Source organism: Drechmeria coniospora, chromosome 01 (assembly GCF_001625195.1).
Source record: "Drechmeria coniospora strain ARSEF 6962 chromosome 01, whole genome shotgun sequence".
Lineage (NCBI taxonomy): Eukaryota > Fungi > Ascomycota > Sordariomycetes > Hypocreales > Ophiocordycipitaceae > Drechmeria > Drechmeria coniospora.
This window is the reverse complement of record NC_054389.1, coordinates 7324655-7341679: the sequence shown is the minus strand read 5'-3', so window position 1 is coordinate 7341679 and position 17025 is coordinate 7324655. Positions and strand designations below refer to the sequence as shown.

At 60.5% G+C, this 17025-nt stretch overlaps 5 protein-coding genes across 5 annotated transcripts; 2 read left to right on the top strand and 3 right to left on the bottom strand.

Annotated features, from left to right (window-relative positions):
* Positions 1-64: 64 nt before the first annotated feature.
* On the bottom strand, positions 65-1174 carry DCS_01912 (phenylacetaldoxime dehydratase; the record flags this gene model as incomplete). Its single annotated transcript, XM_040799243.1, has 1 exon — positions 65-1174. One exon carries the CDS (start codon positions 1172-1174, stop codon positions 65-67), a length of 1110 nt encoding a protein of 369 aa, XP_040660126.1.
* Positions 1175-2859: 1685 nt separating this feature from the next.
* On the top strand, positions 2860-5953 carry DCS_01911 (SNARE-dependent exocytosis protein; the record flags this gene model as incomplete). Its single annotated transcript, XM_040799242.1, has 3 exons — positions 2860-2978; positions 3037-5144; positions 5208-5953. 3 exons carry the CDS (start codon positions 2860-2862, stop codon positions 5951-5953), a joined length of 2973 nt encoding a protein of 990 aa, XP_040660125.1.
* A 310-nt stretch (positions 5954-6263) lies between these two features.
* Positions 6264-7739, bottom strand: DCS_01910 (uncharacterized protein; the record flags this gene model as incomplete). Its single annotated transcript, XM_040799241.1, has 1 exon — positions 6264-7739. One exon carries the CDS (start codon positions 7737-7739, stop codon positions 6264-6266), a length of 1476 nt encoding a protein of 491 aa, XP_040660124.1.
* A 1729-nt stretch (positions 7740-9468) lies between these two features.
* On the top strand, positions 9469-13831 carry DCS_01909 (uncharacterized protein; the record flags this gene model as incomplete). Its single annotated transcript, XM_040799240.1, has 4 exons — positions 9469-12555; positions 12688-12844; positions 13195-13445; positions 13499-13831. The coding sequence occupies 4 exons, from the start codon at positions 9469-9471 to the stop codon at positions 13829-13831; spliced, it is 3828 nt and encodes a 1275-aa protein (XP_040660123.1).
* A 1571-nt stretch (positions 13832-15402) lies between these two features.
* On the bottom strand, positions 15403-16797 carry DCS_01908 (uncharacterized protein; the record flags this gene model as incomplete). The annotated part of the gene is made up of 1 exon (XM_040799239.1): positions 15403-16797. One exon carries the CDS (start codon positions 16795-16797, stop codon positions 15403-15405), a length of 1395 nt encoding a protein of 464 aa, XP_040660122.1.
* Between the last annotated feature and the right edge of the window lie 228 nt (positions 16798-17025).

Here is a 17025-nt window from a genome sequence, read left to right as displayed (position 1 = left end):
AGTACCCAACGATGACGACCTGCCATCCCATCCGTGCATCCATGCCCCCGGCCCCGTGATCCCTTCACGCACACGCACCCTGCCGCGCGGCCGCGAGCATGCCCGTATCCGGGTGGCAGGCGACGTACTCGAACAGCTGCTGCTCCGGCGTCAGCACCAGCACCTCGTGGAACAGGCGCAGCGTCACGTGGCCGCCCAGCTTCGCCGCGTACTGGAGGAAGCCGCCGAAGATGGCGAGGTGGCTGGCGTGCTCCTTGCTCCAGCGCTCGAGCGAGCCGAGGTCGTAAAAGTAGGCGAGGCCGAACGTCTTGTCCTTGTCCGCCTTCCTCGACCGGCCGTCGATGACGTCCATGAAGCGGCAGCTGTGACAGCCGACCTCGTCGCCCTCGTCTCGGAGAAAGTCCATGCCCTTGACGAGGACGGGATGCATGGTGCTCAGGTAGAGCTCGCGCTCGTCGGCCGACGTGTCGAGCCAGTCCTGCCCTGAACGAATCACGGCGAGGTTCCTCCTGCCGCCGACACGGATTCGGGCCGCGCCCGTCGCCGCCGCCGCCGCCGCCGCCGCCGCGCCGCCTCGACCGTTCCGCTTCTCGCCCTCGAGACGCTGCGTCTGGCCGACGGCGAGCCGGTCGCGCATGCTCCCCCAGTACACGTGCTCCCGGATCGGCCCCGTCACCCCTTGTCGCAGGAGCGACGCGCCCTCGGCCGTCTGCTGGTCGGAAAAGACGGTCTCGATTCGATCCATGGTCGGGAAGAAGACCTCGAGGAACCATCCGTGCTTCGATGCCGCCGCGTCGAGGCCTTCCCACCAGGACCGGAAGCCGGACGCGGTCGACCAGCCTTCGTACGCGTCGGTGCTGCGCCAGTAGGCGACAACGGCGACGTTGTAGAAGCCCTTTCGGTCCACGACGGCTGCCCAGTCGGACAAGGTCGGCCTGGCGTCGGCGTCGTCGACGGCCGAGGCCAGAAAGCGAGCCAGGGTGCCGACGGCGGCGTCGACGTTTTCATCGTCCGCGGCGGCGCACTGCGCCCCGATGACGGCCATGACCAGGTTCGTGACGTCGTTGCCGAACCGAGAGCTGTACGCCGGAAAGGGGGGCGCGTAGTTTGGCGGTGTCGACGCCGGCATGTCCCGTTCCACCCGCAGGTGGTCTGGGATGGCCGAGTCGAGCATGCTTCCGTGCCTCTTCTATTTCTTCCTTGGCCGTTTGCTTGGCGGAGCGGCGGGAAGGACGACGGCGCCCGCGATGCCGTTCTTCAGAGTTGCCTTTCGCCAGAGTTGCCTTTCGCCAGAGTTGCCTCAGATTTCTCGCCTGTGCCTGTCGGAAGTCACCATCTTATCTGGTCGCGCGCGTGCGGGGAAGGGAGACACATGACAAGCACGGGTGTGCATGTCCATCAGCTTCGGGCTTCATCACCGTTCGAGCCCGACGCCACAACTACCCAATCACGTTGGCCCGCAGAGGGCGCAACAGCTGACGCCTTGGATGTGCCGACGGCTTTCATGCGCCGCACAGGCATGCGCCGCTGCCCTGTTTCAGCTGCCCGGTGTCACGTCTGCTTTCAGGGGTTCGATGCCGACGAGGGGGCGGCAGGTTCAAGTTGATGCCAGCGCGCAGGCGAGGCCCAAGGTTCTACGGCACATGCAACAACGCCCGAGCAGCGGCGCGGAGAGCGCAGGGAGGAGTTGGAACGAGCTCGCCTGCGTTGATGGACGAATACCGGACGAGATGATGGCGTGCTTGACTCGTATCATGGTTGCTGCGTGAGAATACGTGCTTTCCATCAGCCACCACCTCCGTGCCGACTGCTCGCTGCCGACCCGCAACCAGACTGCTTGCTGCGAGGCCTCGTCACTCCACCTCGGGTGCGTCCATAGATCTGGACAACGGCGCAGACGGGCGACGGCGGTATATGGCAGGTGACAGCACTTGCAGCGAGCTTGCCAACGACGAGTCTCGCCCAGTGTCAGCCTATTCCTTCTACAGCTGCTAGCTGTATCGTCAAGGACCTGCTGTTGGAAGGTTCAGTGCCTCGAATACGCATGCGAGAACTTTGCCCCTTGGCCTTCATATTGGTGCAAGTCGTGGTAAGTACTTGCAGCACATACTTACGTACGCTTGCATGTACTTATGCAAGCAAACAGGGATGCATGTGTGCGGTTGTGCTCGGGTCTTGAGGTGTTACTTATTCGTACCGAGCACAGTAGTACAGTACAGTATTACTGTGCTTTGTACCCGTACTGTAGTTTTCGGCCGCCCCATACTTTGACAGGCTAGGGTGACAGCCTTCGACTAACCGCAATCGGCATCATCCTGGACTATTTAGTGTTTCTGTACTCCGTACCTCGAATTCCCGTCCACATACTCCGCTCCTTGACCTGCAAGAGTCAGTACACGCATGTACTCCGTGCGTGCTCCGTACTCCCAAATACTTACAATGGTGTACATGTAGTTGTCCGTCAGCATCTCATCATGCGCAAATACCAACACCTACCTGTAGGCTCGCACGTGCTGTAGGTACTCTGTGTTCTCAGGTACTTGCTCTTTGTGCACAGTATTTTGCTCGCATGTACTCCGTACAGCATGGTACACTGACGCATACAACTACAGGTAATGCAGCATGGTATGTGCCGTGATACAGTGCAGCATAGTTACTTCGTACGGTAGAACTTGTACATTCATGTACTCCGTACGGAGTACTCCCTACCATACAGTACTTATGTAATACATGCACCTAGCGGGTGACAGCGAACCTCCCCACTTCTGTTCGTCATGGCCCCCTCCATCGTTGGCGAGGCTGCCTCCTTCGACAACCAAATCTCAGGCACTGGCCACCAATCGTCGACCTGCCGTCGCCATGGCCAGCTTTCTTCGCAGCAAGCAGGCAGGCATCCAGGCCGACCTCTCGGCGAGCATCCGGCCGGAGCTTCTGGCGCCCGACGACCAGGCTCGCTTCGGCATCAACTCGCCCATCAGGTTCGTCGTCGTCGTCCCCCGCGCTCGTCGCCGCCGACGTGGACCTGACGTCTGGCAGCTGCCTCGGGTACGACCCCGTGCAGTCGCTGCTCGCCATCGGCACCAGCTCAAGCAGGTTTGGCCCCGGCAAGATCTACGTCTTCGGTCAACGTCGCGTGCAGAGGGTGCTCGAGCCGTCGCGGCCCACGTCCCTGCAGTGCCTGCAGTTCAGCGCGAATCGCCTCATCAGCCTTGACATCAAGAATGAGCTCGTCGTCTGGGACCTCGACACGGGCGCGCGCCTGGCTGCCCAAATAATCGCCGGCCGCGTCATGGTCGTGGCCTCGGACCCCATGCTCGACTGGGTCTTCCTCGGTCTCCAGAACGGCGACGTCATGGCCTACGATCTCGATCGCATGAGCCTCGCTCGCGCCTTTCGCCTGCCGAACTTTTGGGCCAGCCGCGGTCCCGAGGCGAGAGCGGCGACGCTCGTCTCCCTCTCGATGCATCCGCGGGACGCCGGCAAGCTGCTGATCGGATACACGCACGGCGCCGTCGTCTATTCCTTCAAGCAGAGCCAGCCGGTCCACTTCCTCGAGTACACGCTGCGCCCCGGCGCCCCCGGCGGCAGAAGCACCGGCGTCGACACCCTGCGTCGACCGCGCTTGACCCACGCCGTCTGGCACCCCTCCGGCACCTTCATCGTCACCGCTCACGACGACGGCAGCCTCGTCCTGTGGGACGCCAAGGAGGCCAAGATGATCACCGCTCGCACCTTGAGCGCGACGGCCGTCGAGCAGCCGGCCGCCAACTCGGCGAAGCCCACCTTCTCGGAGCCCTTCACCAAGATCGCCTGGTGCTGCAAGGACAACAGCGACGACACGGGCCTGCTGGTGTCTGGCGGCCAGAGCCCCGACGCCTCCCCCAAGGGCATGACTTTTATCGATCTCGGATTGACGCCCACCTATGCCACGTCCTCCTGGCACATGCTCGCCGACTACTTCGCCGGCAAACGAGTCGTCACTCTCTCCCTGCCTCCGGGAACCTGTGCCCTCGACTTCCTGCTGCTCCCTCGATCGTCACCGCACTTTGCCGGCGCTCAGGACCCGATAGCCATCGTCACCGCCCTGTCGTCGGGGGAGCTCATCACCATGAGCTTCCCGTCCGGATACCCCATCAGCCCGACGAACCAGCTCCATCCCTCCACCTTCTTCGTCCACCCCTTCATCACAAAGGTCAGCGTGTCGAGTCTCGAGCGGCCGAGGTGGCTCAGCATGTTCGAGAAGAGAGACCAGGGTCCCCCGCTGCTCAAGGGCGGCGCCGAGGCGTCCAAGCCACGGAAACGATTCGAGGAGAGGACAATCATTCAAGCGGCGCATGCCGACAGCACCGTACGAATCTGGGATTCGGGCCACGCCGACGACATTGAGAATGAGCAGGTTCTGCAGGTCGACGTGGCGCGCGCGCTTGACCGCTTCGACGATATTGAAATCACCGCCATGAGCATGTCCAGCAGCACCGGCGAGTTTGTCGTCGGAACGAAGACCGGCGAGGCCGTCGTGTATCGCTGGGCGGCGAACCGTTTCTACGGCCGAGAGGAGCCGGCGAGCCTGGATCCGAATCCCAAGGGCCTGACGGACATTGGCTCCCGAGCGGAGCCGACCCTGAAAGAGGGCCTGCAGCCGTTCGTGCTCTACGAAATGATGATGGGCCCCATCACCGCCGCTCAAGTGTCCAACGTCGGCTTTGTCGCCGTCGGTTCCGAGCTGGGCTTTCTGACCATCCTAGATCTTCGCGGGCCCAGCATCATCCTTCAGGCGCCCCTGACCGACTTTTTGAAGCAAGAGAAGCGAGGATCCTTCCTCAAGAGCCACCACCGCTCAGGCTCGGGTTCCCTAAAGGAGTGGCCCGTGGTCATGGAGTTTGGCGTCATGACGCTCAACGACGACAAGTACTCGAGCATCTGCTGCTTCGTCGGCACGAACCTCGGCAAGGTCATCACCTTCAAGCTTCTCCCTGCCGCCGAAGGCGGCTACTCCGTCCAGGTCGCCGGTCTGGCTACTCTCGACGGTAGGGTCATCTCCCTGTCGCCCATCGTGGCGGAGACGGGGAAATCTGCCGTGGCCACTGGCGCCGCCGTCGCCGGCCTGCGTGAAGGAATCCGCGTCAGCGGTGCGCTCGTTGCCGGTAAGATAATAGATGGCCTGGTCCCCTCCCCAAACGTTCTGTTCGTTGCGCTAACCTTCGCAGTCACCCAGAAAGAGGTCCGCGTCTTTCGGCCGGCACACTCGAAGGGGGCTTCGAGGGAGTTTGATGGCGCCATGTGCGACGCCGCCAGCGTCGCTGAGCTGGAGCTTCTCGGTGTCGCCGTCGTCGCCCTCTTCGGAGATCGCACCGTGAGGGCATTTTCCATACCGGGACTGAAAGAGATCGGCAAGGCGGAACTTCCCATGGTGGACGTGAGCCGCAACCCGTCGGCCGTCGTAACCCAGACGGGCGATATTTTCGCCTGGACTGGACCGAGCGAGCTGGCCGTCATCCACGTCTGGGGCACGGGCAAGTCCCTGCAGCCGTCGCAGGATACGCTGATCAACCCGAAGCTAGTGTGCCCGCCGAGGCCTACCATCTCCAACCTTCAATGGATTTCGGGCACCCAGTACTTGTCCCCGCTGGACCTTGATCTCCTCGTGGGCGGGCCCGATCGGCCACCGAGCAAGCGCATGATGGACGCGGCGGCGGCCGAGCAGCGTGCCGCCCGGGGAGGCGGCGCGGCTTCGGCGGCGGCCGTGGCCGGGGCGGCGGCGGCGGGCCAGGAGAGCTGGGGGCAGTACTTGTCGCGGCAGCTGAACGAGCGTACGGAGAAGCTGAACAGCATAGGCGACGGCATGGACAACCTGCAGCAGCAGAGTCAAGGGTGGGCGGACGACGTGAATAAATATATCAGCAAGCAGAAGCGAAACTTGGTCGTGGGAAGTCTTAAAAGCAAATTCTTTTGATGCCCGGCATATCTGGGCGGGCTGTGGCGTTGAACCTGGCGTGCTGCGCTGCCTATTTTGAGCGGTTGGTTAGGATATTTACATTGGCGTTGGAGAGTGGTTGCCTTTGCCTTATTTGTGCAGCGACATGCCGAAATGGTTCTTGACATTGTCGTCGTTTTCGTCGCAGGCTTCGTTCATGGGCATGACACCTACATCGCCTGGATACACACCTGAGCCCTATCCGAGGCAACCGAGCTCTGGCTTCCACCGCGAGCGAGGTGCTGCATCCTCCCTCATTCTGCATCCTCTCGTTGTTATCTTGCTCATATTAGCGCTTTCCCATTCTCATTCTCATCCCCAGCTTGAGCATGTTCGACGCCAGCCGTGCCCGTGGTGAAATCCGCTTGAACTGCTCGGTCATATCTTGGCCAGCAACGGCCGACTTGTCCCAGTGGTCCGCGACGTGCTCGAGAAAGGTTGCGTTGCCTACCATCTCGGCGAAGGAGTCGAAGATGGACGGTTTACCTTTGCCACCTATGAAACCGCCGACCAGGCTGCTGAGCAATGACAGGACAGGTATGGTGAGGGGAAGCTTCCGGTTGTTGAGCACGGCCTCAATGAACTTGATGTGCTCCCCGTTGACGACCGTGGCATTGCCCGTGGCGTTGAGCTGGATGTTGCCCTGAGCGAGCGGCACGGACTGAGTCTGGAGGAGCGCGCCGAGGTTGGAGAGGATGGACTTGAGGTAAACCTGGCCTGCGAAGAATCGCGTGCTATTCCCGGGAGGCAGCACGAGGTCGTAGAGGTTGACGTAGCCGAGGTTGATGTCGCCCGACATGAGGTTCAGGGTCACGTTGCCGAGGCCGATGGTGAGGACAGCCGTGTTTGGAATGACGATGGTGCCCCGAACATTGTTGCCCTCGGCGTCTGGAGGCAGCACGATCTCGAGATTCTGGATGGCGATGCCGCCGAGGCTGCTGAGAGCCGGCAGCGAGATGGTCCTATCGAGGCTCGGCGAGGAACTGAGGGCGCCGAGGCGGACGGTGGGGTTGCCCCGGACGGACAGTTCAACGGTGGCCTCGTCAAAGACCTGGCCGAACCATCGAACAAGCTCCGTCTCGTTGATGATTGTGACGGTCTGATTCGAGATGGTGGCCGGTGTCGTGCCCTTGACGTGCTGCTCGGGGAGGCCGAGATTGAGAAAGGGCGAGTAGACGGACGTGTTCCTGTTGTAGAGGTAGAGCGGCACCGAGTCGATCGTGGCGGCGATGGGGCTGTTGAGCGACGTGTTGAGCGAGAGGATCAATTGCGATGCCGACAGCGCCTGGAAGGTCCCACCATGGATAGGCAGGCCTTGGCCACTGAGGACGCACTGCACAACGGCAGGGATCACGACTTTAAATCTGCGTCCGGTTCGGTGAGCGGACGAGGGGAGTGGACTCAGGTGGCGGTCAAGGGCAACGTACAAGATGGGTAGGAAAATTGCGAGCAAACAAATGGTGGCGATCAGGTATCGAGGCCAAAAGCGCCGGACATGACACAGAAACCCTTGCTTCCTGGGGATGATTGTCGCCATTTTCTTCTTCTCGATATGATCAGTCTCGTCGCTATCGCTATCATGGTCGTTGCCGTTCGTGACGTTTTCGATCTCCCGTTTGGCAGTCGCCTTTCTCTGATCCGAACACACGTTCCCTGCACCGTTGAACCATCGCGTGAGAAGACTCTTGGTGACGTCTACCCTCCCGCTGCTCACCATGACTGGTTGGGCGGTGGCCTCGACAGTTTCCATCTCGGACGAGGGCATGGTGCTTGTCGGCGAGGACAATCGCATGCTCGACAGAACTACCGAGTTCGACGTTTGATGCACGAAGGCGCAACCTGTTTGAACGCGAGAGTATAGTGCCCTTGCGCTCTACTCCTGTGTGCATGCATGCTGGCGGAAGCCCTGCCGAGCAATGTTCGACAACAGGCCCAGTGCGAAAGCGGGGGTCGGGCGATCAGTTGGAGACGATGAACGCATGCAATGTCCGAGCGTAACCCTTTGTTTTTTGCGAGAAGAGCCGATTCCTGTGCTCGTAATATTAATAATAATACTACTTGCCTGCCGCATCAGGTTCAGGCCCAGGTAACAAAGACAAGGGCTCTGTGCGTCCTGAGCAAGGGCGTCCGCACGGAAGATGATACTCACTCCTACAAATCTCGATCTGAGCTGTCGTGCATCTGACTGACGCGACTCTCCCTCCCAAGAGTTCCTATCCGGGACATGGGCTTGACGATATAGGATGGGCCCTGAGGCAAGGCATGAGCGCTATTATGGACGATCTGCTCGAGGTTTTCCAGCATGACGTTGGCGCGAGTTGATTGACAAGCTCTCGGGACACCAAAGGTCGGTCGAGTCATGTCGCCTGGCCTAGGTCGACAGAAGCTGGTGTGTCTCGGGAACATCTGCAAGGCACCGCACATGGACGTGCGTGCACCTCAGCGCTCGAATGCAGCGAGGGCCGTTGCACATCGGCCAGAGACAAGACGCGTGCTAATAACTCCATGGTACTATTGCCATCAGCTGTTTTTCTTGAGACGCCGAGCGAAAGGAGTTAGCTCGGACAAAGACAATGCTGGGTCTTCTCACAGGGCACAGGGATGTCAGGAAGGATAGCGGCAACTCGAGAGAATGGAGAAATCGTGTGCGAGGTAGGAATCGCGGACGGCACAACAATGCGGCACGCAGTGGAAGTGAAGCAAATGGCGAGGTGGCGAATACGGATTTGGGTCGGGAGGGAAGGCGTCACGGTGCCTGCCACCTTCCTCGGTGGTTGGGCAATCAACCGGCGATATGATGATTATCCGTGTATGGAAGTCGGTGTACAACTACATAGGTGTAGTTGCACTTGCTTTGCTGCATAGTCAGTCCTTCACTCCTTCCCCGCAACGCGCGATCTACAAACGATGGACGACAAAGGACAACAGGCACTCTTCAAAGTCCCACGAAATCCCGCAGCGGACGACCACACGACAATGACAGGCATCTCGAGATGGAGACGGCCGCTGTCATCACTCGGTCCATCCACTCAGGTAAGTGGGAAAACATGCCATGGCCCACCTTCGTCAGGGACTCGCTAGCCGCCATGTGGGCCGAGATGGGTGGGAGCTGGGGAAGCCCGTGTGCGGTTCGCTCATCTCGGAACGGCATCGTAACGGCAGCGATCAACGGCTGACACCCCGGGGAGAGGTCCGAGGCCCTGGATTCAACATTTTCGTCCAGGCCGAATTATGTCCTTGTGCCGACTCGAGGCAGCGGTGAGGAGATGAAGGGAAAGGAAGCAAAAGCCTCAGTCGAGGATGGACAGAGGCCGGCATGTCTTGCATCGGCGGGCTCAGCCTTCGTTCGTCCTTTCCATGCCGTCCTTGATTCCCATGCCGTCGTCCTTGCTCTCTCACCCGATTCCTCGACCAGCTGGCGGGCAACTTGATGTTACAAACGCATCCACCCATACCGGCACCTTCAAGCGCGGAGCCTTGTCCTGACGTCCATCATGCGTTTCTCGACCCTACTTGCCGCAGTGTCGGTGTTGGTGCCCGTCGGCCTCGTCGCTGCCGATGGCCAACCCAAGAAGCATTTTCCACCGGAGCTCCAGCTCGACGAGCTCCTCGCAAAGCACAACTTGGCCCTGGTACCGAGATCAGAGCTCACCGAGGCCCTCCTGGAACTCAACGCGCTACTGAAGAAGAGCCAGGCTCAGCACCATGGCCTGCCCCTTTTCCCGCGGGCCAACTCTTCCGGAGCCGGCAGCAGGAGCAGCAGCGGCGGCGGCGGCGGCGAAACCCAGTCGTTGGCTCTTGACCTCAAGGGGCTCGGGCTGGGTGACCTAGGCGACGCCGTCAACGGCATCACAGGCCTCGTTTCGCAGCTCGGCGGTGTCGGCGGCTTGCTCAAGGGGTTCACGGCACTGGTCAACGAGGAGTTCCTCCAGGCTCTGCACGATGCCGTCATCTACCTGGCCCAGCTGCTGAAGCCGCCCTTCCCCGCCATGGCCAGGGACATCGTCGCCAAGGCCCAGCCGCTCCTCGCCCTCCTCGACTCCCTTGACCTCGGGAGCCTTGTCGAGCCGCTGAAGAAAGCCGATGCTGCTGGTCTCGTCAGCACCGTCCTGCGGCTGCTCAACGACAAGAACCTCGGCAGCATCGAGAGCCTCCTCACCAACGGAGCCAACCTCCTGACGCAGTCTTTTGTGGACGAAACTCGGTCGCTCATCGGCGAGGTGTCCCCACTCATCCAGACACTATCCAACGTTGACCTCAAGGGAGTTGTCGATTCGCTGCAGCCGGTTCTCAGGAAAGAGTCCGTCGAAGGCATCGTGGGCTTGATGAAGAACGCGCAGTCGCTCCTCACCCCTTCGTTTGTCAACGGGACCCATTCATTGGTCGAGGAAGTCTCGCCCTTAGTGCAGTCACTTTCCCAAGTCGACCTAAAGGCCGTGGTCGACTCGCTGCAGCCCATATTGAAGAAGGAAGAGATTCAACGCATCGCGAGCTTGCTCAACAATGCATGTGATCTCCTCAGCAAAGAAGCCGTAGCTTCAATCAAGTCGGTCCTCCAAAGTGTCCAACCACTCATCGATGGCCTCGGTAGGATTGATCTGCAAAGACTGGTCGACCAGCTGGAGCCATTCGTGAACGAGCTCGGCAAGCTCAACCTCAAGGGTCTTGTCGACGCACTCCATCCGCTGCTTACGTCGGATTCCATCATGAGCATCGCTGGCTTACTCGACAACGCCAAAGATCTGCTGACCAGGGATACGGTCACATTGCTCAAATCAATCCTAAAGAGCGTTCAGCCACTCATCGAAGGCCTCGACAAGGTCGATCCGAAAATACTGGTCGGCCAGTTGGAACCTATTCTGAGCGAGCTTGCCAAGGTCGACCTCGTGAGCCTGGTTGGCTCGCTAAGTCAACTTCTCACGACGAACAACATCAAGGGCATTTCCGGCCTTCTCGGAAATGCGCAAAACCTCCTCACCAGCAAATTCGTCAATCAAACGCAAACACTGATAGGCGATGCCCTCCCGTTGATCTCTGCTCTTGGAACCACGAGCCTCGGCGACTTGATTCAACGAGTCGGACCGCTACTCGATTCAGTCAGCAGGCTTGACTTGAGGGCCTTGCTCGATGCCCTTGCGCCGCTCCTTACGGAAGACGGTGTCAATGGCATCGTCGCGCTCGTAGGAAATGTCGGAGAGTTGCTTTCTGGCCCGTTTGTGAAGCAAACCAAGTCTCTCGTCAACGACGCCAGCCCGCTCGTGTCCGCGCTCGGCGAAATCGACCTCCAGCCTGTTCTGAAGCAGCTTTCGCCACTCCTACACCTCGTTGGAAATTTGGACCTCCGAGGCGTGCTGGAGGCGTTGGCACCTTTGCTCACCAAGGAAAGCATCCGGGGGGTCGTCGGCCTGCTGGACGATGCCGGGCCGCTCCTCCACTCTCTATCGGAGATCCAGTTGGCAAGCAAGCTCGGCAGCCTCGACGCCCTGCCTACCATACGGGACAGGATCTCCAGTCTTGACTCGACAATCTTGTCTCTGAACGGCGACGTGGGCCCTATTCTCCAGGCGCTGCAGCAGGTTGATATCCCGGTACTCCTGGATGCCCTGAAGCCTCTTCTTGCGGGAGACAGCGTCGACGGCATGGTACAATTGCTGCAAAATGCCGAGGCCCTGCTGACGGCAGAATTTGTCCGGCAGAGCCAGTCGCTCATCGGCGGCGCGGTGCCTTTGGTCTCCGCGCTCAAGGATATCGACCTCTCGAGCTTGGTTGCCCAGCTCGAGCCGCTCCTCACAAACCTCAAGATGATGGACCTTGCAAAGCTTCTCGACTCCCTCACCCCCTTGCTCACGCCCGACAGCATGAAGGATATCGTCGGGCTGTTGGGAAACGCAGGACACCTGCTGACAGATGAGTTTGTGAAGCAAGCACACGAATTGATATCCGGTGCCCTGCCGCTGGTGACGGCGCTAGACAAGATCGACCTGGCCGGGCTCATGTCCGGGCTGCGGCCCCTGCTAGACGCGCTTAAGGAGGTCGACTTGGTCAAACTCGTCGGTCAAGCGGAGCCACTGCTGCACGAGCTGAGCCGGGTCAACCTCGTCGGCTTGGTGAACCAGCTCGGTCCCTTCCTGAACTCGCTCAGGGGCTTGGACCTTGCAGGCCTCTTCGACGCCCTGAAGCCGTTGCTCGCCCCGGAGAGCATTCTGGGCGTCGTCAGCTTGCTGGGAATGGCGGAGAAACTACTCACGAGCCGATTCGTCAACGAAACTCAGACTCTCGTGGGCGACGCGCTGCCTCTTGTCGCGTTCCTGGGCACCATCAACCTCGAGGGTTTGATGAAGCTGGTCGAGCCGCTGCTCGAAGCGCTCGGTGGCATGGACGTTCCCGCCTTTGTGGGCATGATCAAGTCAACGCTAGAGGCAATGGGCAAGATTGACATCAAGGGCATCGTCGAGCAAATCGCACCGCTGGTGACGCCAGAGAGCGTCAAGGGTCTCATGAGCTTGCTGGCGAATGCTGAGGGTCTGTTGACGTCGGCGTTTGTGTCGCAGACGACGGAACTGATTGGTGATGCGACGCCGGTATGGTCCTCCCTGCGCGGCCATGCGCTCTTTCACTTTTGCTAACGACGGATTCTACACAGCTCGTGGCAACAGCGTCAGACTTTGTGCATGGCATTCTAAAATCGTTGATGAGTTAATTTTGGACAACAGCATGTCTTGACGATATCCATGGAGTTCCGCGCCGGAATGGCGATGACGACGTATGAAGGTTTCGATGTGAATTTGCATGATTTCGCCGTGGTCATGCGGAATGAAGTCTTGACCAATATTGCCAGCGAGTCGGCCTGGAATATATCTGTCAAGGGATGTAATGAATAGATGCAGCGCAGAATGGGGAGCGAACGGTGCTTGTTCCTGGCGTCCGGCCGACGTCGATTGCTGCAAGGGATGGAGCGCGTGACAGACGGCGGACCATGCACTATCAGTCCACTCGAGTTGGACGATTGAGCCGGCGCGCTTCGCCACCAAGGTTCTCACCGTGTTCCCAAAGTTCCCGCGTGACAATTTGTGCGGGGCCTGGTGGTGAATGTTGCAGGGACGTCGTGCAACGGCCGCCGCAAGAGGGTGTGGTGATATATAAAGGGAGAGCGGAACGGTCGCCCATCGCATTGGCCAAGCAGAGTCATCCGTTACTCTCGACCGACCAAGATTGACAAGACATCGAGAGTGTCCGCCAAAGTCGTCCGCCGAAGATGACGACCGCTAGGTTCCGATTTTCTGCGCTCCTACGGGTCGTGACGTCTCTTCTGGCATGGCCAGCCCTCTGCACCGGCTTCTTCGAAAGAGGCAGTCTTCCAGGCCTCAACGGGAGGCAAAGTGAGCACGCCCGCACGATCGTCTACGAGAATAACAAACGGCAGCTCGGAAGGCAAGGTTGCGTTGCGGCCATGACGGCGGGCCTCACCGAGGTATGTTGGATGCAAATCGTTCATCGTGTGCGAGGCTGACGGAAGAGACGCAGTCGGGGCTGCGCAACCTCGCCAACCGGGCGGTGCCTCCGTCGACACACTACCCCAGCGACGGCCTCGGCTCAAACAAGGACAGCATCGGCATCTTCCAGCAGCGGGCGAGCATCTACGTCGACATTGGCTGCGACATGGACCCCGCCTGCGCGGCGAGCCAGTTCCTCAGAGACATGCAGGCGGTCGACGGTTGGCAGACGATGGACGCGGCGAGACTGTGCCAAACGGTGCAAGCGTCGCGGGGACTGGAGGCGTTTGGGGAGAATGTCAGGGCGGCGACGGCGCTGTGCGAAGCGGCCACGCAGCCGGACGTCGCTGGGCAGCATGCCTAGTGAGGGCAAGCCGTACCCGTCCAGGGCGCTCCCAGTCTCGGACGGACATGGGTCTCGGGACGGGCAAGGTGACATTGGTCGAGTATAGATGCTGAATAGGAGCTGCCAGGGCCACAACGAGTGACAGCCATGACTTGTGCAGGTTGGGTTGAGCGTTCCATCCGGTCCATCCAGACGGGCGGAAGCGGAAGCGGGAGTTGACAGGTTGGCGAGAGGAGGTACATGCCTCCTCGCTCGCCAACGTTGGTTAAGGTCGAGGTGCCGATGACGCTTCCTCGACGGACAAGACGAAACGGCGGTGTGCCGGTACGCAACAGCATCGAGATTCAGGGACGCCGCGGGCCAGATGAGCTCGATCGGAGGTTCAAGTCCAGATCGAGAGGGGACGTCTTCCCATCTCCCGCTCGTCGTCGGCCCAGGTGTTCTCCCTCGCATCGAACCGTCGTTGATCGGGCCCACGATGCATGGGAGGGGCGAGTTGTTTAGTGGTGCGTGCGAGGATGAAAAGTATAGACCTGTGCACGCAAGTGGCCAGAAACACGAAGTAACAATAAACGCTTGCCCACCACCGTGACCGGGCGGCGGGGACGCACCACAGCGAACGTCGCCTGGAGCACAGCGAAAAGTCGCCTGGAGCACAGCGCGGCAGCACATGGAGTGCGAGGTGGCTGCCGCTGGGTGGCAGTGTGCGTGCGTTCGGTACCTGAGGCTCAAAGTATTTCGTTGGGGCCCGGCAGATGCATGTTCCGATCTTGCTGGGCGAGGCAGCAGCGGTTTGGGCCAAGGCACAGCACCAATATCCATCATATCTGGCTCGCCTGTCTCGCCTGTCTCGCCTACTTCTACCTCGAGGGCGTACCCAAGGTCCAAGGTCCAAGGTCGAGAAGTAACGAACATTGCATGAGCAAAGTCCAGCCTACAGCAAGCGCTCCTGGACGTCCCAATCACTCGAGTCTATTTCAACAGCCAACGACGATGTCGATGACTACGAGCGGGTGCTCCGCCGATCGCTCGGACATGTCGACGCTGGACGGATGCCATGATTTCGCAAGCACAGAAGCTAGCCTCGACGAGCCGAGGTGGTTGCGCGTCGGTCCGCGGCATGGGTCTTGCTGCATTTCCCTCGCCCTGCTCGTGCCGCAGGGTGCGAAGCGTACGGGCAGATGCTGGTTTCTCGACGCTTCTTGGCTGGCAGCAGAAGTGTACATGGCGTGCAGCACGTCATGTACACTTGTGCTGCTGCACGAGTCTGCTATGCTCCGTGTGGAACGACTGTGATTACGACGGACTTGCAAGCTAGGTACTCCTAATATATTACCACCATTCGTTGCTGCCTTCCATGGCCAGAAGACAGTGTAAAGTCCCGAAATGCAGACGTTTTCGCTCATGTCGACGACAGGTGGCGGCCGACGATTCACAGCGACCCGACAGTGACATAACGTGGCCGGGTCATTAATGAGAATACATGCTCACCAAGCGACATTATAGAAGTAGACGTACACATACAAAAAAGTTACTACCTAGTTGCACTAATCCTGCACCGTGTAAAAAGAGTGAGTAGGCGTCATGATTTACATGGCAACCAGGGCGGCAACACCAGCCACGACGGCGGCGGACAAGGCGGAAGCCCCCGTGAGGCCGGCGCCGCTGACGATGACAGGGACGGTAGAGTTGTCGCGCGTCGCTCCGGGACGAGGGCCGGCAGTCGGGGCCTGGCTGTCGCCGGCCTTGACGACGGGCTTGAATCCCTGGGGCGCGGCAGTCTCCTTGGGAGCGGCAGACTCCTTGGGAGCGACAGGGTGAGCGGCAACCTTCTTGGGCTCCTGCTCCTTCTCCTTGGGGGTGTCGACGGTCACGTCCACCTCAATCTCCTCGTCGTCGTCGGCGGCAGGGGGGGGCACGACGGCAGCGGAAGGCTTGGGGCCCTTGGGGCTGCCCTCGTGCTCGGGGGCGGCCGGGGCGGGCACGACCTTGTTCTCGGCGACCTGGGGAGGGAGGTTCTGGAGGCAGCCACAGCTGCCAGCGTCGGGCAGCGACTCCACCATCTTCTTCTGCTCCTTGGTCTCGACCTTGGTCACGGACTTCTCCACCACCTGCTCCGGTCCGCAGGTGAAGCGATAGGACTCCAAGGCAGGGCCGTCGAAGTGGTTCGTGCAGTTGCCGGCGAGGAAGAAGTAGTACTGGTTGATGTTGATGTTGATCTGAACGTTGGGCGTGGTGCCGTTGGTGAAGTTCGCGGGCGTCGGGACCGAGACGGCGGTCGAGACAGGAGCAGGAGCAGCGCCGGCCTCGACGTTGATCTTGGCACGCACGCAAGGCTCGCCATCGACAGGGGCGGAGCCCGAGGTCGGGGGAGCGCTGGCAGCATCCTTGGGCGCCACGGGGGTAAACTTGCCGGGGCCCTGGACGGCCGGGGCGTTCGGGTAGTAGGCGGAAACCTCGACGACGCCGTGGGGACCGAACTTGTTGTCGATAGGGTTCTCGGGGCTGCCCTTGGGCGCGATGTTATGGTACGTGGGGTCGGCCTGGTTGTAGTAGACGGAGAAGTCGCCGTTGAGGGTCGAGGCCTTGCAGAAGGAGTTTTGGAGCCTGTCGTAGAAGGAGTGCCAGAAGGGGTCCTCGGCGGTGCCCTGGAGGCCGTATCCCGTCTTGCAGGACGAGCAGGCTTTGGCGTCGCTGAAGAAGGAGCTGCCCTCGCCGCACATGCAGTCGCGGTGAGCGTTCAGGTGGTCGGCCGACGTGCCGTTGCTGCGGCAGGTATGGAGGATCCAGGCCTGGGTGACGCAGGGATAGTTGGGGCCCTTGACGGGACGGGTGTCGACCTTGTGGCAGGCGTCCATCTCCTGCCAGAGCAGGTTCTGCGGGCGCTGGGAGACGGGGACGAAGGCGAGATCGCCGGCACCCATGCTGATGAAGGCGGCGGCCTGGTGGACGGCGACGGCGCCCATGACGATGGAAGACTTCATGGTGAAGGTGTTGGAAGTTGGTGACAAACGAGTGACTATGACGGGAGCGGTGCGGAAGACGAGCAAGCCAGGACCGAGGGGGGCGAGCGAGGCTGGCCCTTTGTACTCGCATTCGATTCCCGCCGGTTTGCTGCTTCGGAAAACGGGGCAGCGCCGACGAGGATGATCCATGGCGGCATGCTCGATGCAATTTCCTTTCGCCCAACACGACTCCGCCGTTGGTCATGT